Source organism: Lissotriton vulgaris, chromosome 6, assembly GCF_964263255.1.
Source record: "Lissotriton vulgaris chromosome 6, aLisVul1.2, whole genome shotgun sequence".
NCBI classification, from domain to species: Eukaryota; Metazoa; Chordata; class Amphibia; order Caudata; family Salamandridae; genus Lissotriton; species Lissotriton vulgaris.
The window spans coordinates 652335103-652360455 of record NC_141694.1 but is presented as its reverse complement, the minus strand read 5'-3'; the positions used below and the strand labels follow the sequence as shown (position 1 = coordinate 652360455).

Sequence of the window (25353 nt, the reverse complement as noted above, 5' to 3'; positions counted from 1 at the left end):
TTACGTCTGTGTTGATTAAGGATAAGGGTCGATAAGAATCGCACCTATTTGGTGGTTTCTCAGGTTTCAAGAGCATGACCACTAGTGCCTCGCGTAGGGTTGGTGGCAGACATTGAGTTGCATACGCCTCTTCATATACCTGAAGGAGATATGAGGCTAGCTGATCGATATATTCTTTGTAAAACTCTGCTGGCAACCCGCCCGTGCCCGCAGACTTCCCATTCAGCAAATCGGTGAATGCATCTCGCACTTCATCTAGTGCGATCGGATGTATCAAGCACTCTTGTTGTCCACGTGATAGCCGCACTAAAGCGACATCGTCAAGATATTGTGCGCGTTCTGCCCCATCTGCAGTTAGTCGATGGGGGTACATACCGGCATAGTAATCCGCAAATGTTTTCAATATAGTAGGCGTGTCATCATCTGCAAAAATCGCCTTAACCATACATGCTTTGGCCTGAGGACCCATTATGCAGCTAGCTAATGTTCTTCCCGGTCGGCCAGCTCCAGCATAATAGCGCGGTCTACACCTGCGTGACAGATGGTTAATCTATTCATCGGCCAATTAATTACATTCTATAATTTTCTCTTTAATAAGCGCCAGAGTAGTGGGATCTGCTGTATTTGCGCTCTAAGTCAGACAACTCCAGTTCGAGCGCTGCCATGGTGCGACATAGAGATTTCAGAATCCCGGCCTGAAGACCTATGCATGCCCCCAAATTGTCACTTTAAAGGCCTCCCAGAGCGTCTCCATAGTTTGGACAGACCCAGTATTAAGTGAAAAGTAATCAGTTATGGCCTCACTAATCACTTCTTGAAAGACTTGATCTAATAGCGAGGACGACTACAGCCACCATTGAAAAGGAGGAGGGGTGTGAGATGGCAGAGTCATGCTAAGAACTACTGGAGAGAGATCAGATAATGTTTGAGGTAGATATTTAATCTGTGTAGTCCATTTGCAGGCTTCCTGAGTGCCCAGCCAGTAGTCAATGCGTGACCAGGACTGTCGTGCGTATGAGTGACATGTGCCCTCTCTAGTGTTTGGATGTCTCAATCTCCAAATACAGCAGCTCTCCTGGGGAGGGGGGGGGGAGCAGCTGCAGTCACCCGATCCATTGCAGGATCCAAAACCACATTAAAATCGCCCCCACAAATAAGAGCTGAGGAAGATAGCTTGCAAAGCTTACCCCATAAGGTATCAAAAAACGCGGGGTCGTTAACAATGGGTCCATATAGATTCACAATGGCCAATTTCGTGTTAGAAAGTGTTCCCTGAACTATAACATATCTCCCTTTGTCATCCTCGTCTACATGAGTAGGCACAAAGGGGACGCCTTTCTTCACAAGAATCATAACTACCCGCGCATACGAGGAATAGGAGGCAGCCAATCGTACCCCTGTGGATATGTGCAAGACTGCCTGCTTGGTAAGATGTGTCTCCTGCAATAAAGCAAGCTGGATAGGGTGTCGGTCTAAATACGACAACACCTGCCGTACCATTTCAGCATTATTGAGCCCTCTTACATTCCAACTTAACCAGGAGATTGTAGAAAGTTTGGGGTCAACTATGTCTATAGATCTTTGTGATAAAGTCTGTGTTACTGTTTAGGAAAGATGTGTCATATAATTCAAATTCTGCCAGCATACCATAACCAATGCTGTCACAATGTAAAAGTGTTCCCTAACTGACCCCCCACCCACTTCAGCATTGCAACCATGCCACAAGTAACCCCCCCCCCCCATAGAACTAAACAATGTATAAGCATTAGCATCCCTGAATCACATGCCATGAGAAATAAAGAAAACAAAAGTAACCCTACTGGGGCACCAACCAGGGCCCAACCCGAAGACAGAACATTTTGGGGAATTCCCATAATGTGGGTCACAGCCAACGGTCCCCCGTAGAACAGGGTGGGTCAAGACAGGTAGAGACAGGCTAACCAGCCTAGGGCCTATTGGCAATTAGTAAGGTAACAAGGCAAAAGGTCCTCTGTGAATCAATATCAAACATTAAGTTTCCCATCTTGTCAGCAGCATAAATTACATACAGTGAGCATGCAAAATTCACACAAAACTAGGAAGTCCTGTAAATGTTCAACATAAATCAGGAGCTACTCCACAATCAAAGAGTATAATGATACCACCACAAACCAGGAGTAAATTAACAATTAGGTACATTGATCAGTATAAGTCTCACATGCTCATCCTTCAGAGTCTGAGTCCACACCCCTCTCTCGTGGCGTCTCCTGCCGCTCAATCCGCCGGGTATATTGACACGCTTCCTTGGGTGCCATGAAGATGCGTGCCTTTCCAGCATGCTAAATCCGCATTGCATATTGAATATGTAGGGCCTGCAGTTTTTTATGACTGTCTGGACTTCACGGAGAGCCTGTTGCACGGCGACGGTGAAGTCGGGAAAGAATTCCACCTTCATCCTTTGGTATTCGAGATTTCCCTTTTCTCTAGCTAGACAGAGGGCAGTATCTCGGTCCCAGTAATTCAAAAGTCTGGCAATAATGGGACCCGGTGGGGCGCCCGTGACTGATCGAGCAGCTACAGAAAGGTGAGTTCTTTCGACTATGAGCACCTAAGAGAAGCGTTCCGCTCTCAGCAGGATTGTAAGTAGCGTCTCGACCTAGGTCTCCATGGGGCCGGTGTTGGTGGTTTCCGAGATTCCAGTTATGCGGAGATTGTTCCATCGTGAGCGGGCTTCAATGTCCTCATTCTTTGCCCTTATTACCTACAGTAGCTTCTCCATGTTGGCACATGACGTGCTGAGTACCTCCACGCTATCCTCCGTAGTCGAAATGCGCTGCTCCGCTTCTGTGATCTGCGAGCCATGCTTGTCGATCTTAGCCGCCATGGTATCCATACGCAAGTTGAAGTGATCAATCTTAGCGTCAATGGACTGCAAGCTTTGTTGCATAGTTAACATCAAGCGCTCCAGCTTTGTAGCCGTTCCAGAATCAGGATCCGATTTACTGTCAGAAGCATTCGGGGTGTGAGATTTAGTGTGCTTTTAGGCATCAAAGTGCAATTTGCTCTGCTGCTCGTCTGTCCTCCCCATGGTTAGATGCTTTCAATTGCCAGTGTAGTGGACTGGGGCACTTCGCAGAGAGCAGAGCACGTGTGTCTGGATGGCCACAGGGCAAGTCAATGGCGGTGAATGCAGCTTTGGCCCCGAGCTATTTACTCTCCCAGCGCTAATAGGTGGGGGGCATGGGGGCTGCAAGAGCTAGTGGTTTTTCAGGTATGTGGTGTCAGTACATCATTGGCAATATGCGCTGTCGCTGCAGCAGAGGGAGAATCTATGTCCGCACGAGAGATGTGTCAAGTAGTGCACACTGCCACCAGGAGCACAATGCGTATCCTAACCTCTGCAATTGTTGATCTTCATCCCGCAGCGCCCCCAGGCCTTCAACAAGCTCTGTATGAAGATGCGCTATGCTGGGTAGAGACACAGTTGAGCCTGTAACCGGCACCAAGCGCAGTGACAAAATAATCAGTTCAAGCGCCGCACTCCACCATGGATGCCATCAGAAAGGGCGCCACGGTCGTATCCCAGCCGGAGGCCACGCTAATCGATGCCACGCAGAGAGCCATATATTGTCAGACCTGCAGTTGGGGCTCGGCAGCTAGCAACGCAGAGGCCTCGATGCGGATTCCACCAAGCACAGGTGTCTGGGAGTTATCGGCCGCGCAGAACGCGGTATGAGCCACTAGAGGACAACAGTCAATTGAGTGCGTGGGGGTGTATTGCTAGTACGGCCTCAGCACTCAGTTTTCCACTGCAATTCACCACTCCGCAGCTACCGAAGCAGGTAGTGGCGGCAGTAGGAACGACTCACCTTAATGTCCAGCGGCACGAAATGGCAGCCGCCCAGCACGTTGCGGGCCAGTAAAGCGCCGCACACAGGCGTTCTGTAGCGTGTCGAGGGTAGACCAGCAGGTAGGCAGGGCAGCACCGCCGGGTGGGCTCTCTATGCAAGAATCACTGCATTGGGGAGAGGATTTCAGTAGTCGGTTTCCTCCGGGGCCACCATCTTGTGTCGAACCCGCCCTTGCGGCGCTTGTGCTGTTAGGGACATCAGGCAGCCAATTTAGGGAGCACAGAGCATTCCTTTTCTCCTCAGGAGTGATTACTTGCCACTTTCAGCCGTGAATGGCGCCAGTTTAAGTGTATTTTAGACGGATAGTAGTCCCGACCAGCAGAGCAGCACTAAATTACGGCCATCTTGCTCCGGGGTCTCTAGCGCCTCTTTACAATAGTTTAATAAAAACCTTCACTGAATATAACATAGTTGGTAGGCATTTTAAAACTTTTGCAGCATCTCTGAAAATATCATCCTCCTTGGATGATGCAAAGATGTAGCTGTTGTCCAAGCCTGGGAAAAAACTGAAGGAATGTGGGTCCAAAAGCACAATCTCTACTAAATGCAGAAGGCTGGATTAGGTATACTCCAAATTACATTTTATTGAAGGCCTCTATCTTAAATGCCTCTAAGGGCCCTCAAAAGAATAAATGGTGTGCCAGTGGCGTTTTCTCTATTATACGTCTCGTCCGATGTGAGAACTGCTTTGGTTCAAGGGGAACGATATGTTAACATGGCCCCCTCTTGCCAACCTGCTCAAATGCATGCACAAGCTCAGAACGTGTCTCGATGACATGAAATGGTTTAAATTCTTTCTGGTCAATAGATATCAAACTATTGTGCTCCCATTACCACTTGGACACCAATTAGCCTCCTTGTAGGCTCTTTTTTTAGCCCAACTTGGGGATAAAAATACATAGGACCATGCTGGCTGGGATAATCAAATCCTTTGGCGTTGGCATAGTATCCTAGGAAGATAATCATCAGTTGATTGTCTGCATTGTAGAGAATGAAAGTGATGCACAAGTAAACTTTTTTACAAGGTCTTCAAATGTTTAAGGCCACACATATCCACCTTATAAGGGTAGGAGGATGCCCCTCCTCCTCCTATCTGGCGGCATACAATTGGAAACGTATACCCCTGCACATACGGATAACAAAGAACTTCAAATAGAACCTTAAAACCGGCCTTTTTTAACCTGTGACCCTCTATTCCGGTCCTTCCTGCTCCATCTTCAGTTCAGTAATTTTTCTCAGCATCAAGATATCCCATTAGGGGCGAGTGGGCACTTTACAAATCAACATAACATAAACCAAAAAATAAGGTGTCCTCGATCTTATGTAGTAGAGCTAAGGTGTAATTTACAACTATTCTACCTTTCGTCTCTTCGTTATTTCTTAATTGGAGTCATAGACATATATGATAAATCAAATATTTTCAAGATGTACCAAAGAAAATTCCAATTGTCAAATGCATCAGGGGCGTCAACTACACATATCCCGAAAACAAGAAGCTTGAATATCGAACGTACCACTCAGAGAGATTACAAGTTTGAGTGGAGGCCTACCAGCCATAGTCTTTCTGATGCCCTTGTTTCAATCCAGAAATTAACATACTCAAAATGATTATTCTTGAGAAAATGTTTTTGCATCGAAAAAGGCAGATACCTTTAATACGTAAATTGATTTTTTACTAGGTTTTCAGGATGAATGTAATGATTGTATTTTTCCATGTGTAAGGTGCATCATTCCCTGACAATATATAATTAGCTAATTATTTAAACATAGGATCCCTCCTCCACTACATATACTTCTAGAATACCACCAGGATCATCCGATTTATATAATTTACACATTATACATCATTTTAACCTGCATACCCAATTCAAGTTGCATTGGATTTACAACATCTACTACATTTAGATGTGTGGTCTGTAAAATTATTAGATCAGCATATTTGCTTGATTTGTGATTAGATTACTTTTTTGGGGTGGGCAGCCAATTTCCATTTATTAAAGTAAATCTTATTTTTGTTTTGTTAGTAGCTTCTTCTGTCTTTTCTGCTATGAATAATGGGTTCATAAGCGATATCAATCATGCATACTAGCAAACATGGGAAAACGTGCTTTTTGTCCTGCCCCATTTCTCAATCAGCCAATATATGTTATTCAGCTACCACCCACTCCCCCACAACGCCTCCATTTAGTTATAGGTCATTGGCACGTATTGGGCCGCCACCTTTTGCAATCCAAAAGAGGTTTTCATATTGGCTAAGCCAATGTTGTAGTTGAATGATTTTAGCACTACAAGAAAATTGATCTAGATCATCACTCCCTTGTCCCTCAAGGCCTCACCATGGGCAGCACAGAAGGATCTCTAGGAGGGGACACATTCATGGCAAAGGCTGTAAAAGGACAAAGGTGGACATCCGACAATCTACAATAAAAGCAGTGGTTTACCTGAAGTTTCTTTAGCCTTTCCTGATGTCTGGGTCCATTAAGGGTTAGCCGGTGCAAAGGTCTCACACGAAGATGCAGGGAAAAATGCAAGGAGGTGGGCTGGCCAAGAACGTTCGGGTCCTGGCACTGCTGCCTCCCACAGGCAGCAGGTTTCAACCAGCTAGTCCTTGTGGTTCCTAATGTGAGTTTAGTTGGGTCCTGCACCCGCATTGACTCCTGCCACTACAAAGAATGGTGCTAATATGCTGCCATGTTCCATATCCAGTCCTGCTTATGCCCTGGTGTGCACGGCTTCCACAGAGTAAAATGTGAACTGATACTCTTATCATAAAAGTAATCTTATTTCCGGAGGTTTGTGGCAAGGCAACAGCTGAGCTACATCTGAAGGGGGCCAACCAACATCTTTCTTTCTGTGGTGTCCAGCCCTCTGTGATCGCAATGTCTGAGAATTAAGGGTGATGGAAAACACCCCCATAATACTCACAATACATGCTAATTCCCATTTAGATGCCCCAGCCAAACTCCGGCTGTGCTGGAACTGGAGCGGTTATTCCTGGACGGCGCACATGTATTAAGGAACAAAGCACATCTTTGGCACAGATGTGAGCAAGTGGCCATGCATTTGGCTTTATTTTAAACCTCTTGCAATGCACAGGCTGACATGCATGATCTCAAATAAGGGAGATGAGCATGAAGGACTCATCTCTGCTTTATTGCATCTCTTGTGAAGCCAATAGAGTCAACCACAACCTGAGAAATTGTGCACTGTGCAAGCACAGGGGATGGACAGCAGGACAGACAGACACACACCTTCCCCCCTCCTAACTAACTTCCTTCCTTCCTCCCTCCCTAAGCAGGAGTACCTCACCTCCTTACAGACTCACAATGTGTAAACCAACCACATACATTTTACAGAAGTAATGGCTTGGCTGGGTTAGATTACAGACTTCAGTATGAAAGGCGCATTGGCAGCCTCTCCCACTGGAAAAGTGTGGCTCACTGGTTAGAGAGGCAGACTCTGAAGCAGAGATCAGGCCCAGGACCAGGGTTCAAGTCCTGACGCGGCAGGGTCTTGGGCTCAATGTCGGCGGACTCGATAATTCTCGCCTCAGCGCCTACTCTAATCATGGGTCCCATGCTGCAACTCTGGGCAATAGCTTGCTTAATCTCCACAACGGCCCCAACAACACTGGGGTGCCTGGTTTCACCTTGGGGGTGCCCAGGAGGGGCATCTCACAGGGAGAGCCAGGAAGGGTTCCACAGCGTTATACAGCACCGGGACGCCCTGTTGCTGGGGCAGCTGTGCGCTTTACAAGTATACTACATTTATATTTACTTGGGAGCAAGGAAAAAGGCTTTTAGCTATTAAAACTAGAATCAGCTGACATATAGTGCCATTTGTTACTTAGCATTGTAGGGGGGTTGGGCGGGGGGTTAGTCTGCCCTTATAAATGGAAGTACACCATGTGTGAACCTTCATCTCCAGAAGAGTGGAGTATTCTGCTGATGAGCAACATCCCATACCACTGTGAAGCACTTTCAGTGGATTCATGGCATTCGTTCCCTGAACAGGAAACCAGCTGGGTCTGCCAACCATTTCTAACAGCATTAGTGCCTCTCAGGCACACAGAGGGCAGTGAGGTTTAGGACACATACCCCAGGAAGAAAGTAGACCAAGAAAGAAAAAAATGCATGCACACAATTTCTTCCAAATGGGCCTCTGTGCAAACACCTTCATTTCACTGAAGGAAGGAAGAGGGACTGTAACAATGCAGGCCAGTGAGGATGCTCATCGAGGCAGGTGAGTTAATGAAAGTGCTATGTAGGCTTTTTGTCAATATACAGAATGGGTTTGAGGTCAGCTCCCTCCAGCCACCGCTCTGAGACTGTCAATCACATCTCTGATCAACTTGGAGGATGACATATCTCTCAAATCATGTTATTAGCTGTTTGGTGCATCAATAAGCCTCCTACAAAAAGATTATATTGCCATGCAAGAATAATGACGTTTTGTCACATATATGAAATACATACGCTTCGTTTTTGCACCTGGACACCGCGAGGAAAACTACAGGTCCCAGGAGCCTGAGGGACCGTGAGGGCGTGCTTAGCCCTCCCACCAGCACCTGCAGCGCTTGAAAAGCGCCTCACGCTTTGCGGGAGACACTTCGTTTTTACACCTGGACACTGCGAGGAAGACTACAGGTCCCAGGAGCCTCCCACCAGCACCTGAAGCGCTTGAAAAGCCACTCCTACCTCCTGCTCCGTTGGACGGGCGCGCCGGGCAAAGCCCGGGCCAAGGGCGGGCCCGTTTGAGCCCTTTCGAGCACGGGACGGGGCACCCCCCTTTACACCATCATTGCGAAGAACGCTCGAAGGTCATTACACATATGCTGTAGTAGTAGCTGTCTGCCTTGTTGCGCTCTTCTACCCTACGTTCAGTTGCAATTTATTTGTTGCATTTCCTTTTTAATTATGACTATCTCAAAAGTTAGAAAGGGCAGGAAGTCAATATCTGGAGGTTCGATTGTGGGCACATTGGATCAATTCTTAACCAGGGCGACCTCCGTATTGGCCCATGAAATCGAAATGACCGAACCGCGGTTATCCCTGGATCCCGCCTTTGAATAACGGTCTTCATTGGGTAGGCTGGCCCAGGGGCCCTAGCCTAAGAAGCAACAATTTAGTACTGATACTGGTGCACAAGGCAATCTAGGTGATGGTAGTGAAAAACCCCAAGTTGGTGCCCTGTTCCAGGCTAACTTCCCCCCGATGTTGACGTCGATCCGGGCTGAACTAGAACGGTGGAAGCCCAAATTCATCTCATGGCTGGGCAGGATTCATGCACTCAAGATGGTTCTTCTTCCCAAGCTCTTGTACCTCTTTCAAGCTTTACCTATCCCGATAGGGCTGGACTACTTTCGCCGATTGAAGACCGTGATGCTGAAATAGGTCTGGCAAGGTGGCCGAGCGCGGCTTCCGTTTGCGGTTCTTCGGCGCCCGCGCTTAGAGGGGGGAGTGGGCTTTCCGGACATGCATCTGTATTACAAGGCTGCCCAATTGAGAGTTCTTGTGGAGTGGTCCCAACAGCTTTCGGAGAAGCATTGGCTCCACATGGATCGGAGTGTTGCGGGCCGCTCCATCTGGGATCTGGCCTGGAAGCCTAAGATGGACCGGCCCAGGAACGCGTACATTAGCACCCCCACGAGTACGGTATTGAAGGTCTGGGACACGGTGAGTGGCGATGACCGATGGACCACATTCCCATCCCCGTTCACCCCGATTCATTTCAACCCGGCCTTCCCCCCGGCTCTGACGGAGGGTCCCTTTGAGACTTGGAGGGAGGGTGGCTGCAGGGCCCTCACCCACCTGTTCCATGGCACCGAACCCCTCACTTTCCACAACTGTATGAGGGACTACGGAGTTCTGCCAACGGAGCGATTTAGACCTCTTCAGCTCCTGCACTGGGCGACGTCGCCTGCAGTAGTGGATGCCGCTACCAGACCCTTGACGAAATTTGAATCCTTCCTCCTTCACACCTCCACCATGAAAGGAGCGATCTCTTTTCTGTATAGGTTGCTATTAGATACTGCTATGTCTCCGCGGCCGCGATATCAGGATCACTGGGAATCCACGTTAGGGAGGGACATTTCTGACTGTGAGTGGCAGGGCTTATGGAGGGACGTGACGGCGCATAACCACTCTACTGACCTCAGAGAGGCCCATATGAAACTCATCTTTGATTGGTATTTGTATCCGTCTAAATTGCGCCGCATATTTCCAACAGCATCAGATAGGTGTTGGCGAGGCTGTGGGATGTTGGGGGACTTTAGCCATATATGGTGGGAATGCCCCACCATTAGGCCTTTTTGGGCCGAGATTCTCTCCCACATAAAGGATATTTTGGGTTACCCACTCCCTGACTCCATGGCCTTTGTCCTATTAGGCCTTAGGGACCCACTGCTCGAGCATCAAACTAGGGCGGATAAGCGTGTTATGTGGTTGTGTTTGGGTGCGGCTAAGATGACTTTGGCAGCCGCTTGGAAGACCCCATCTGCCCCTGCTGTCTCCTTGTGGCATGCCCGGTTGTGGCGTTTGTTGAGCATGGAACGTCTCTCTGACATTTTCCTGGGTAATTTTAAGAACTTTATGTACAATTGGGGCCCACTTGTGAGATTTCTGTCCCGAGGCCTGCCTTCGGCAGTGTGTCCATCAGCGCTGCGGACCCTTCATCTTTTCCAAATTTGATTGTGGGAGTGACTGTGATGGATTGTGTGCTTGAGGCAGGCACTTTTACCGTACATACTCATGGGGGGACGGTGATTAAAGGCTATTTGGTCTACCGACCTCCTGGGCCTTGCACCAAGTTTAGAGAGAGCCTGGTAGAGAGTCTTACCGAGGCAACGCTACGCAGGGACAAATTTCTTCTACTGGGAGATTTGAATCTCCACCTTAACAGCCCAGAGGACAAAGGAGCGGAGCAGTTTTGTAGGGACATCCAAGCACTTCAGCTTGAACTCAAGCTCTCTCGTCCCACGCACCGTCAAGGACATTTGCTGGATCCGGTGTTTGCTAACTGGGGAGGGGTGCAAGTCTCTACAATTGAGCCGATTCCCTGGACAGATCACTCTCTGGTGGCATTCTCGATAAATAATATAAAACCAATAAAGTGTAGTCAGGCACCCCTGAACTATTCCCGTAGGAAGTGGGCCAAATTCTCCTTAGAGGATTTTAATCTAGCACTGACAAGGGAAGGTCAGCCTGGAGGTGCGGACATTGAATCGGCTGTGTTCAACCTGAATAGGCGCATTACCGAGGCGCTAGATCAGACAGCGCCACTCTGCCGTACATCTGAGGGCGGCCGCAAGGAAAGATCTGCTCCCTGGTTTAACGGAGAGCTGCGGCGGACAAAGGCTGAGTGTAAGCGTGCTGAACGAGCCTGGAGGGTATCTTATGATGCTAATGCCAGGGAATCGTTCTTGGCGAAGAGGCGGCTGCATCACAGACTGATCAAAAAGTCGAAGGCTGCCTTTTATGCAGGGAAAATTCTAGGGGCAAAAAACTCTGCTAAAGAGCTCTTCTGTATCTACAAGTCACTGACCACAATCGATTCGTCCGCTGACCCGAAGAGCTGTTCGGTTGAAACATGTGACCGCATCGCCAACTATTTTTCCACCAAAGTCGAGAAAATCTACTCGACCTTCCCCAATCCGCCTCCCACGGGGGCTGAGTTTGAAACCACGGCAGTGGGGATGGAGATTCTGGGATCTCTCACAAATTTCATCACGCCACCCCCTGAGGAACTGGTCAGGACATGCCTTTCGGTAAAATCTGGCTCCCCTATGGACCCGGTGTCTCCTAAGCGGTTGGGGGACAGCCTGAGTGTCCTGGAGCCTTACATTAGGCACGTCTTGGATATCTCCTTTAAATCGGGCATGCTTCCTGAGGGGTGGAAACAGGCGGTGGTACTCCCCCTTCGAAAGAAGTCTCACATTGGTTTTGAGGTGTTGGAAAATCTGAGGCCCATCTCACTCCTACCGTTTCTGTCCAAAGTGGCTGAGAAGGTAGTGAACACCCAAATCATGAAGCATGTAGAGGAGGTGGGTTTGCTCCATGACACGCAGTTTGGTTTCAGGCCGCGTCATTCCACAGAGTCCGCCCTTCTCATGGCAACCGAACATTTGAGACAGGGCGTAGACGAGGGGCAAACCATGGCCTTGATCCTGCTTGACCTCAGCGCGGCGTTCGACACTGTAGCACATTCCACCTTGCTGCAGTGTCTGAGCAAAGGTGGTATCGCCGGTACCGCGCTGAGGTGGATCCAGTCCTTCCTTACAGGAAGGAGCTTTCAAGTGAGGCAGGGGGACCATTACTCTAAAGGGGTACCTTTGGGCCAGGGCGTGCCTCAGGGCTCGTCCCTGAGCCCGACCCTTTTCAACTTGTATGTGGCACCTGTCGCATCGATAGTGGAGAGTCATGGCCTCCAATTGGTAACCTACGCTGACGACACGCAGCTGGTCATCTCCCTGTCGCACGCGCCCTGTCTTGCTGCAGATGGCTTCCAATCGTGCATGAAAGATCTTGCCGATTGGATGGCCAAGAATTGTTTGAAGCTAAACGGCAGCAAGACAGAGGTGCTGGTGGTAGGGAGGGCCCAGTCAGCCTGGTCGTCAGCCTGGTGGCCATCCTGTCTTGGACCAACTCCTGCCCCTTGTCAGGAGGCCAAAAACCTGGGCGTCTGGTTCGATGCGGCTCTGACCTTCGGGCCTCAGATCAATCGGGTGGTAGGAGTTTGCTTTGGGGTCCTGAAGAGGCTAAGGAAAGTTCTCGACCTTCTGCCAGTGGAAGCCCGCCAAACCTTGGTGCATGCCCTGGTGACCGCAAGGCTAGACTATGGGAACCTGCTGTACCTTGGGGCACCGATTAAAAGTGTGGCACGCCTTCAGGTGCTGCAGAACGCGGCGGCACGCCTGATTCTTAGGCTGCCCAGAAGGGCGCCCTCGAAGCTGGCACTCCAAAAATTACACTGGCTTCCAGTAAAGAGCAGAGTTGTGTACAAAGCCCTCTGCACATGTCATCGGATTCTGCAGGATAGGGCGCCCGACCTCTGCAGAAACTGATCGAAGCCTATGAACCATCTAGAGTGCTCAGATCTGCGGGAGGAGGACTATTGAGGACTCCCAGGATAAAGAAAGCCCGTATGGGAGGTAGGTCCTTCAGGCACCTGGCCCCCAACTACTGGAACAAACTCCCAGTGGACCTTCGCCTGGAGCCAGTGGAAATGAAGTTCCGAGCTAAGCTAAAAACTCACCTCTTTTCTAGATAATCCTGATCTGCCAGCACTGTTTTCCCGGTCTTATGTTTTTCTCACTGTCAGCGCGGGGACACGCCGGTGCGCGTAACTCAGCGCTCTACAAATGCCCCTATTATTATTATTATTATTATTGAGTGTCGCCACCACTGGGGGGGAGGTAGGTGTTGGGGAGGGACGAGGGAGGGGGGGTAGTTGGGGAAGTTATTTCTTGTCTTCTTCTTCCGTTGCGACTTGCTTTGCTTTTGGGATGGACATTAGGTCTCGGTTGGGGCTGGGACTGCTTCTCCTGGCCAAGGACACTGCATCCACTGTTGGAACACCAGCAGGCATAAATTGGACGCTATGATGGGCGGACCTTCCTGCCCGCGCCTCTGTGGCTTTGCCCGGCTACTGTCATCTTGGTGTGGAATTTGGAGTTCTACTGCCCCTTACTTTGCGGACATTTTCCCTCCCCATTTTTTGCTCCCCCTGTGTGGGGATTTGTGGCGACCTGTCGCCTGTTCTTCTTTTCTTTCTCTTCTTGATCCTCTTGTTCTATTCCCCTCCCCCCTTTTTTCCGTTTCACCTTGCATACTACAAAATAAATATTTTACAAAAAAAAAAAACCCAAGTTGTCGAAGGCCTGCCTAGCAATTCTCCCCCTATGGCTGCTACATCAAGTGCTGCAAATGCCTCTTTGCAAAATCAAGAGCACTGTACCGCCCTAAGTTCAAGATCGCGAACGAGGTCTGCTCGCAGTCCTATATTAAAAGTAGCGGCTAACAATTCTGAACTGGCCACAACATCTAAAAGGAAACGTGCCGGAGCCCCATTGAAAAATAGAAAGGCAACATTTTTTAAATGTAGTAATGTGGACGAAAGGCCAAAAATAGGAATATCAACTAGCCCAGTACAGAGCTAGTCACCAGCACAAGCAATTTCCTCTACATTAAGCCCAGGTGTTGACAACCCAATTGACTCTGGAGCAGACTTTTGGCTTAAAATGGAATCCATATTTACGAAGTCATGTCTTCCCCTTTATGATAGATTAAACTCTATAGAAGACAGACTTTTGCATCTTGAATCGTTGTTTGTTCCAAATGAGTCAAAGACTGATGCCCGGAATAAAGGGGGCACTGGAAATCATGATGCGCTCTCTGGTTTATCAAATGTACCCTGTAATGTGTCTGTTCTTAGCACTGCAGCTCAAATACCCCCCCCTCCCTCCCCCCCCCACCCCCCTACTCTGCCACCGTCTGCTGTACCCCTACCTTCATCTAGTAGTTCCATTGTGGTCAATGATACAACAACAAGTAGAAGGGTGGAAAATGTTGGGTGAAGAGGAACTGAGAACAGGCATCCGGTAAGGCTGTGTGAAGAGGGGGGGTCTGTTGCAAGATCTAGAGGGAATGCCGAGACAACAAGTTCCGGGAGAAAGTGCTCTGATCAACGATGCATCTATGAAAGTACTCCCTTGTATAGATCTTCCCCCAGAGTCAGTACCTTATGTTGTGGTGATGGTAGGGGTTCCTGTTCTTAGGAGGGGAAAACTGGAGGCTTACACTGACCTTAAAAATAAATGCATTCATTGGCTGAATTACAATAGGCCATTGCCCACCCAGGTATCTAGCGAAATTCTCTTCGCTCGTAGAGTGGACTGGGTGGGGCACCGGAAGAAAGATATTGAGGGAGACTGTATCGTTATCAACTTTAGGAGCAGACGGACTGTCGAACATATATGTAATTGGTTTTTAGCTCGGCCAGCAACCCAAGTGCAGTCCTTTCCCCTAACCTATTATTATCCACCTGCTCCCAATAATTTCATCCCCAATGCAAAGAGAAGAGGTCAGTTCTGGGGTGATTGGGATAGATAGGGATTTGGTGTCTAGCTAGGTAATACCAACTGGGTTTGGTGAAGGAGATACCAACTACACTCCTGCACTGTCTCTGTTTCCTGTAAGTAACAGATTTAGTGTTTTGGACCTAGTAGATTGACAGCTGAGTAGTAGCCAGTGTCTAGCCACCCTCAGTAATAAACTGGACCCAATAGAGATCAAGGAAAGCCCTGTGATCTATGACTGGCCCACCAACATCCGTAGCTCACAGGTATGTGAGTGCCCAAAAGGGAACCACCAATGAGAATAGGGGAAACACAAGGGGGGCTAGTAGTAGCAACCAGGAGGGAATGTTGTTGGGTGCTCCGTTTCCACCAATATAGGAGGATGTAATTAGAGTGATATCACCTACAGTAGCTGTAAGGGCCCCTGATAGAGAATCAAGGGGGAACGGCAAGACTGTAATTGGGCAGGTTTGAATATTGAAGGCACGCTAGCCAGGGATGATGGACTCATGAGGGGTCAGACTAAAACACAAGTGCAGCAGGCCAATGGCAGTATAAAAATACTCTCCTGGAATTTGGCCGGCATTAAAAATAAATTGTTCTGCCCGGATTGGGGTTCTTTTGTGGAGAATTGTGATGTCTGCCTATTCCAGGAGACGTGGGCTCGGGAAGATTGTCAGAGGAGAGGTTTTGCCACTTTTAACATACTGGCCAATTTGAGGGGCAAGGGGAGACCATCGGGGGTTTAAGTATTTGGGCGGGTACCCACCTGCAAGTTACATGCACATGTGCAGGAGGGATTTTAATTTTTGCCCCTGAGAAAGTGAGACTTCTAGACGTTAAAATGTCACTCATAATTACAATGAAATTCTGAAAGTGCCACACAACAATCTGAAACCTTGGCAGCTATCCTGAATGAGCCACAGACTCAGTCACCCACCCCTCTGAATCTGCTGAATCTTGCTGAAACACAAAACACGCTCCCTTCTCAACTCAACCAGTGATAAATCTGGAGTCTCCTTACTAAAAAACCTTGCACTGATGCAATTGTCCTTCAAAAGCAGGCAGCTTTTTTTATAATGCCATGCCAGATTTCTACTTTTTCGAGGTCAAACTCCTCATAGGAAACAAAGGCAAATATAAAATCTACTGCTCTATATTGCTCATTAGTAATTAGCACTCCAGACTCCTTCCCCACCTTACAAGAGGCTGGACAGGATGATCAAGATCCTCAAAAGAGGAGGTATCATGATGCTCTGATGGCCCAACAGAAACAACCGTCTTAACTCGGTTGGATTTGATTTAGGTCAGATATCTACCATGTATTTATACGTAAAAAGCTCTGAAATATCAACTCAACTCCTCTTAAATGTATCTGAGATGCGGCAAATCCAACGGTGACTTAATATATATGACATGCCTACGCCGCGTACTACAGACATTTTTGCAAGGGGTTCTCATGGTCTCTGTCGGACGTGTTGGTATCGCGTGTGAACTCCATATCGGATTAGATTAGGACATAAACAGATACATATGGTTCCCCGTCATGTCGGTCTCATTATCCCCAGGAAAGATACTTCAGGTAAATGGTGCAGACCTTCTAAACAGTGGGGCTCGTGGAATGGATTATTTCTTTCCAGCAAGCCAGGCAAGAGGCTGTCCACAATATCACAAAACATTGAGGGCTGAAATTCACATAAAGGGCTTGGACTGTAACCCCTGGGCACGAGGGAGCCAGCAGGGGGTCACCCCGAGATAGTCTTGAGGAATTCTTGGATTAGAGACACCTTCTAACACATAGCACTGGCTGGCTGTGAATGAGAGATAATGTTGCACTGATGTGGTCATGTAAGCTCGTGTTTTCTTGGAGTTATAGGTGCACCAGTTAGAACAGATTGAATGTGTAACCTTGAACCAGAAATGAACACGTGTTATTCAATACTGCTGAGTTTAATCTGTAAATGCAAAAAAAAGTGTTCATAAAAAATATATATAAAACACTTTGCTAGAAGGATCCTATGATTCCAATTTCAGTAATATTATAAGGACCACCATAAGGGAGTAGCTTGTGCCTCCGAGGTCTCTCTGTTGGGGTGCTGTTTTTACACTAAAGTCCGGTACTGACACTCTCACATTCAGTATTAGGTGGCAGGGTTTCAGAATTGACAGCAACCTGGGTCTATGAAACTCCACAAGCATAAAATATGAAAATACTCTCAGAGACGCAGCAGCAATGCAGCTGAAACTAGACCTGAGCATGAAAAGCTTAGCAACAACTACAGAGAACAACAAGCATTGGCAAAATCAACAGGCCTGGCCTTGGAAAGGTGAACAAAAGGTTTAATTTATACTTATTTGTTTTTGCACTCGCATCCCCCAAAAAATAAATTGAACAAGAGAAAAGGAAAACATGCCACTAACTAAATGTACTGGCCATATGATTGCAATAAAACTGTAATATTAAAAAAAGGCATCACATAGTTTTAATAGAGTAGTATGGATGTTTCCTAGTTGGCAGGTGTATCTATAGGATTTTTAATTTGTTTTTAATCGAATGCACGTAACATGAAAAATTATGCTTATTGGTGCAAAGAAAATATAAGACTGGCTTTGAATCATTGTAACGAAAAGACCAAAATTAAACGGATCAGAATGACAAAAAAACAAGGATAAAGAATAGAAAGAGGAAACATAGGCAAAGTAATTTATTAGCCCACCAACCCTGGAGCTGAAGTGCTCTTCTGTTTAGGTGATGTGCACGTAATCAGACGAAATGCTATTTACCTTCGGTAAATTTGGGCCTGGGCTCCTGCTTCGGCGCCATTTATACTGCCAGCTCCTTCCCAGGCCTTCGCTCATGGCCCCGCCACATCTAATCACTGCGCTCCCGCCCCAGCCGCCGCCACCGCCCACGACACGTCATGGCGATGCGACCACTGTGGAAAGCTGCGCACCCTCAAACAATGCGGCCGCCTCAAAAATGGTGCCGCCTGGGGCGGACCGTTCACCCCCCCCACCCCCCTTCCCCCCTGCCCCCACTAGCTAGGCCGGTGATTCTAGGCCAGTGCAGAGTGGGCAGGAGTCTGGAGTCGTCGAACATCTGAGACAGTTCATTTTGACTCTCGACCCAGCAGCTGTCCTGGTTATAGGGGGAGACTTCAATTGCCAGTTTGAACCCCTAACACAAGCATAGAAGGCCCAGACGACGAGGATCAGTACTGGCATATACCCGAACCCCAGATTCCTCCAGTCAAGGCATGGACGCCGTTGGTCTTACAAATAAACTCGTTCACCCTGTCATCTTCGCTGAGGGCATGTAACGGGAGGACAAAATCTGATAGACCAGGTTTGCCCACTTTCAACAGAGAAGGAAAAACTCAATCCTGGACTACATTATGGTTGAATCTAGAACATGGGATAGGGTCCTGGACTTTCAGATTTACCAGCGACAAGACCGTGATCATAACGCTTTAGTTATGACTCTTAAACCAGAGAGTTTGGGTTTGTTGAACCCGGTATCAGTGCCTAACACAACTCATGACTTACTGTCTTTAACTAATAACAGGCGGAGTGTGAAATGGTCCTTCATTCAGGGCTCTCCAACTAAATTAGCCAGCATCTATCATCAGGTTTTGCCATACTTAAGAGAAATGGGAGACGTCGGGGCAACGGACCTGCAAACTGGGTTTGGGGACAGGCCTTTAAATATACATAAACAGCTGATCTTGACACTCCGTGAAGTATTTTATCCAGCAGGAATTTGAAGGGTGAATCGGGTCTCTGCTCATCCCTGGTATAATGCTGCTTGCCGAAAGAACAAAACAGATTTGTTAAGTGCTCTAAAGGTTAAGGAGAAGTCAAAAATCAATCTATGTAGGGGCCCTTATGGTAAAAGTTTGAAAACATTCTGGGCAATAGTCAATTCTGGGGGGAGGGAGGGTAGATCAGCGGTAGAACCAAACATAGCACCATTAGCTTGGGAAGCTCACTTTGGAGCCTTGTATGCAAATATGGACGATGACGGTACCTCCACCTCGCCAACAAACCTCCTCCATGAGTATCGATTGGGGGGGGAGGGGCTTGGGAGATTAATTTATGCGAAGTGGAATCCACCATTAACAAGTTACTACCAAACAAGACACCCGGGTTAGACAAGCTTCCAGGGGACCTGTTTCGGTCAGAGCAAAAATCTGGGCTCCATATTTGTGTACCTTGTTTAACGCCATTTTAATAGGTAAAGACCTGCCGGACACCTGGCGTGGTGCCGAAATAGTCCCAATTTATAAAAAAGGTTGCCTTCTACTACCTTCAAATTACAGGCCTATTAGCCTGATTGACACCACCCAAAAACTGATGGGGCGGGTTATTTTAGACAGAGTCCAGGGGTGGATTGAGGAAAAAGAGATCCTGAGTCCTTTCAGGCTGGCTTCAGGATGATTAAATCTACTATCGACCAGATATTCAGACTTCAGGTCTTGTATTGGAAAACGGTGAGTGTGGAGCCTCTACCTCATTTTCGTTGACCTGAGGTCTGCTTTTGATCTGGTCCCCAGGGAAAAACTGTGGAGGGTACTGTACGATCTTGGCATCCCACCATACCTTTTGGATGTGCTGGAGAGGCTGCATAAGGAGACTTATGCACAAGTCAGCAGCGGGAAGCTGGGGAAGCTGTCAGCACGCTTCCCGGTGAAACAGGGGGTGCGCCAGGGGTGTGTCCTGGCCCCCACCCTGTTCTGCCTATATATTAATGGGCTTATAGACTACCTAATTGGAACCAAGGACAGCAATGCACCGAGGTTAATCTTGGGGAGGGTGCCCGCGCTGATGTTCATGGACGACACGTAGTTGTTGTCCAAGACATCAACAGGCATCCAACGCACTTTGGATGGCTTTGCTGAGTTCTGTAAAATGAGAGGATTGGAGATCAATTTAAATAAAATCAAATTTATGACCTTCAACCCTCCCAGGTTGACTCGCCCGAAACCATTTTGGGATGGTACTCTCCTTGAGAGAGTGAAGACTTTTGAGAACTTAGGTATCACCCTCTCGGAACATCTGGAATGGGGTACCCAACTGGTAAAGGCATCCCTAAAGTTAACCCAAGTGCTGGGGGAATACTGAAAATGCATAGAGGGTCTGAGTTTAAACCAGCTGCCCCTATTATCGAAATTTACAAAGTACAGGCTAGGGCGGCTTCCCTCCATGGGGCTGAACTTTGGGGGCACTATAGGCCTGCCAACCTCATGAAGGTAGAGCATACATTCATGAGGAATTTGGTGGGACTTCCACCTAGTACACAGCTAGTGCCCCTTCGTATGGATCTAGGGTTACTTCCCATTGAGGAAGAAGTAGGCCCTAAGGCCACTCATGTACTGGAGAAGGCTATGGACAGTCCCTGAATTAGTGAGCTATAGAAATGAATTTAGGGAGGTGTGGTTAACCCAGAGTAGTAAATAAAATACTGTGGCTGAGTCACATCAAGGCAATTAGTAGCAGGTTAGGAAGGCCTGGGTTATGGGAAACTCCCGATGTAGTATGTCCTTTAACATCTAGGACAGACTTGGTTCAATGCTATAGGCACCACAATCTTTTAACCCTTCATGCAAGTTCTACAATTGGCCGTCTGACAATTGAGTTTCTCCGTGTAAAAGAAGATTATAAACAAGAGGAGTTCCTAGACCTGATCCCCCCAGCATTGGCTAGGAAATTATACATGCAATTCAGGATGGGGACCCTATCTCTCATGTCGTTCACTAGTGGGACAGCCAAAAAAGTACTGAGTGTCCAGCATGTAAACACAAGATAGAAACTGAAATTCAGGTTTTTTTCCTTCTGTCCTGCATATCTTGCATTAAGAAAACGTTGGGTGATTCCGATTTGTAAAAACTTAGGTTTTAGACATTGTCTCCATGCTTTTAGAGTTTTAAAATATGATACCCATCCCCCCCATTGTTTTTGCTCTCTAGCGCTTCTTAAATGGGATGTGGCAAAGACGTAGGAGCATTTTGAAATGATTAATTTCGATAACTACTGTAACAGGATGCCTAAATGTCTAGTTTTAACTTGCCAGTAATGTCAAATGTATGATGTATTTGTATTGTTCTATGTTATTGCTATTGTTGTTGTATGTATGCATATTTTAAATTGTGCTTTTATGGTCTGTTGAAACCGAAATAAAGTTATCGAAAGAAAGAAAGAAATATACAGGAAACAGCACTTTTTTGTAATGCATCAGCCATTTTTTAATCTGAGAGAAAGCCTGAGTTTATCTCATGTTACTCTTTCACATCAGGATGGCTAACTTTAGACCCTACCTTCTGATGTCAAAGACAAAACCGACCATCTCCAATCATACAATTGCAGAACATTTGGTTCGGGTTATCCCCAAGCTCACTGGTGGACTGTCTCTCCTTCAACATTCTAGGCAAACATTCTAAGACGTTTCTGATGTACAGAGTAAAGGTACTTTTTAAGTTACAGTGATTGGTAATAACATAATATATTCAGGTTTCTTTACCTGCTTCTTGCACTGCGTGCATTTGGGAGATGCAGAAGATGAGATGTGCTCAAAGTCACGATAATGACTATCACCATCCTAAGCCCTCACTGGAATATTTTTTTAACCCGTAGAAAACAAGCACAAATCATTATACCAGCAAACGTAAACGGGCAATTTAATATCTCGCAGCTGAGCGCTCTGTATAAACAGCTGGGCTAAAAACAATTGCAGTGGAATTCTTTCTGCCACTGATTCAAGTAGGTCTGCTCTATATATCTTGGGCATCTCAAAACTGAGAGTAGTGGTAGTCGAAATGTTCTGGCCCTCCTGCTTTACAGGGCAAAGGTAAATGAAGGAACAGTGGTAAATGAAGGAACAGTTCCTACAGAGAGAGGAGCACTGCTGCAATTCATACTAATGAACTTAGTTACACATTCTAACGAATTGAGCACAGAGGAATGTTGGTCTATTAAAAATATGAAGAATTATCGCAAGTCTGGCACACAGGTGATGCCTCTTACATCACCTGGTAATTTAACATTTGCCTAGTCTTCTGAGTTGTGGATTGAATAGGTTCATTTATAACAGAATTTTTTTCATAAATATAACAATGACAATAAATAGTTACAGAGACCGTCTGTTACAATACACAAAGGAGCTCCTGCGATTTTGGTTCAAGAAAACACAGCCTTCCCTCTTATGGCATTTCCTCTTCTCTGTAAAATCTACAGGATTAGAAGATTCTCTTCCTCATCAAGAACTATCCAGTGAGCACGCCCGAGGTCCTTCCTGGGGCGCTATATCTCCTCAGAAACCAATACCATACAGCTACAAATCATTTTTAAGCATTAGGTCGGAACCCTTTAGGAGTTACCAAGAAATACGAAACACAGTGATCTACTTGAATCCTTGTGAGTGAAGCAAGCGTGGCGTGGCAGTGAAGAGGTTCTGGAACATAAAAGTCCCTCTGCCTTCTCATGAATCAATTGTGCAAAGGCAGATTGCCCATCCAGGGGAACTAGGCAGACACCAAGGGTGCATTTTCAATGTGGGGAGTGGGGGGAACCAAAATAAATGAATGAGCTTTGGGCATTTAGGAAGCACCGAATGCATGACTCACCTATGGCATCAGTTCCAGACAGATCGCCTAGGTTCGTCGCTGCTCCAGAGCCAGTAGTTTACAGAAGACAAGTGAGTTAGGTATCAAGCACACACGGCAAATACTTACTTTTCTTTAGGAAGAATTAAAGACAATGTGTCTAGGAAAGAATTATGTTACATATTTATAACTTCTGCAGGAATAAATACATTATATGTACTTTTGAATTAAAAAAGCAAGATAAACAGTTGACATTATCAGAAAACATTTAAATGCCGAAAAAGTATTTGCACAAACTTCTACAGACAAAAAGCGAATCAGCAAATTATGGCCCCATTTTTCATCCCTATTGTGGCTTTCGGATCATTATCAAGGTGATTTGCAGACTGCTTTCTGTGCAGCAAAGTGGTATCATTGTGTGTTCTCTCCTGATTACATTTTTATAACAAAACAAAAATATTCATGCCCACTTTCAAAGCTTTCTGAGGTAAAATGTGAAGGCTAAAATTAACTGTAAGTCTCAATAATAGCTTTCGTTCTACAACTGAAAAGTGCATAAAATCTGTAACAAGTTCAATTTCTCATTCTAGGCCTTAAATTAGTCACATCATCAAATTCGAACAGGTCATGCTTTGAATGTTGTGAATGGGACATCCTGCATAGATTGCAGATTCCACATCTAAACAACTGACTGGTTTCTCAGTGTCACTGAGCACACCATAATTAATAATCATACAAATGCCAAATGTCACTCCTGTCAAGGGAATGAACATAAAGACATACATTACCATTTATAAGGATAAAGAATGGTAAATACAATGAGTTATCTTTGTAAATAGTCCATAATGTACCCAATAGACAATAATAGTTAGTGAAGCATCCAAAACCCTGTTGTGAAGGAACAAGCAAACATTATAATTCTTGATCAAAAATATAGTCATTGGCCAGATATATCCTCCGGAATATAAGGGCGGCCAGCGCTAATGTGAGTAGAACTATAAGCACAGCGGACCCCGTGTTGCTCGTGTTGACCCGTGGTTGCTGAGCCTGAAGAAGCCCAGGGGAGATTGGTTGTCGTTGCTGCTGCTGAGCCCGACGCTGCAGAGGGCTCACTGAGGTATTGTTTGGAGGAGTAGGTGCAGACGGTTCTGGAACAGACGATGCCGCGATGTTCTGAACTTCATCCTGAAAACGAAAAGGTGCAATTAAGTTAATAATGTTGGACTGTGCCAATTCAATATAAAATGGATTCTGTTGGTGTGGAAATATTTAGTTTTTGCTTGAAAAAAAAGAGTTAACTATTGGACCAATGTCAGAATTGTATACCATTTGATTGCAAAATTACAAGGCTAACTTCATACTTTTAATGTGATCTTATTCTTGCTGTTATCTTTACAATACTAAGATATTATAATTAATGAAGAGAGCAGATGTAAGGAAGACAGTTTATGTTCTATTGCAAGCTACTACATTGAACTTATCACAGTGGTTCTGTGGTTTGCTCTGCTTGTAAATTATTGCACTGAGAAAATGGTGTGAAATATGAAATGTCATCCTTGCCCTACCATACTCTGTTAGAAACAAGCAGGTTACCGGTAGCCTCTTCAACCAAAATCTAAGTATACCAAAGACTACACGCCTGCAAGAGGAGTCTCTGGGTGGTACTGGTTACAGGGGGAACAGGCAGGGAAACTTTTAGCGCTGAGAATACGACAGGGTTTTAATAGGAATATAATAACTGACATAGAAGAGGGCACCCGGAATTACACAGAGCCAGAAGACATTTTGAAAGTGTTTAGAAATTTTTATCAGAAGCTATACACCGAAGAGAGACACAACCTGATCGCTCGGATTCTGAATTTAGGGACGAAGGTCCCCAGCTGGCAGTGGTAGATAGAATGCGGCTCGACGAGGATATAGATATTAAAGAGGTGATGGAGGCACTCCAGGAGCTAGCACCAGGGAAGGCTTCAGGGCCAGATGAAATCCCCCTTGAAGTGTACAAAAGTCTGCAGAATGAGATTGCTCCCATACTGCTGGACTTATTTAATAGTATTATTTTTTCCGGCAAGGTACCACACTCGTGGAAAGAGACAAACATCATTGTATTTCATAAGAAGGGAAAACCTAAAGAAAAACCTGGCTCTTACCGCCCAATTTCCCTCATTAATTCGGACACCAAGATCTATGCAAAGGTCTTGGCCAAGAGACTGGGGGGGGAGGGGGGTCTTTGGTCGTCTGGTTTCTCCGTGGCAGCATGGATTCATCCCAGGCCGTGGGACCACGGACCATATTAGACGCGCTATCTCATTATTTGATGTCCATGCTGCCACGGGGGGACGGATGGCCATGATCCTCCTCAATGCCGAAAATGCCTTTGATCATGTTGCATGGAATTATTTGTGGAGGATATTGGGCCGAAGGGGCTTCGGCCCCAAAATTATGGGAGCAATTAGGGCGATGTACTCCGAGCCAAAAGCTAGGATTCAATTAATGGGAGGCTTTTCTGAACCATTTTGTATTTCAAGAGGGACACGCCAGGGGTGTCCCTGTTCACCCATCCTCTTCGCAATGTATATAGATCCACTGGTACATGATCTATTAGATTGTTTAGAAATCAAACCAGTGGTCTGTAATGGCTACGAAACAAAGCTGCTAGCTTACGCAGATGATTTGGCTCTCATTACGCCAGAACCGGAGAAAGCTATGGTAGCGATTGCGGGTATAGCAAAGGAGTTTGGTCGGAGCTCAGGGTATCTTCTAAATAAAAGTAAAACGCATATAATATGTA

General features: G+C 46.5%; 1 protein-coding gene across 1 annotated transcript in view; it reads right to left on the bottom strand.

Moving 5' to 3' along the window:
* Positions 1-22721: 22721 nt before the first annotated feature.
* UBE2J1 (ubiquitin conjugating enzyme E2 J1) overlaps positions 22722-25353 on the bottom strand; it is a 168185-nt gene continuing 165553 nt past the window's right edge. The window contains exon 8 of the mRNA XM_086926656.1: positions 22722-23747. Coding sequence (XP_086782782.1) covers positions 23475-23747 — 273 coding nt within the window. The 3' untranslated portion in view covers positions 22722-23474. The remainder of the gene's footprint in view (positions 23748-25353) is intronic.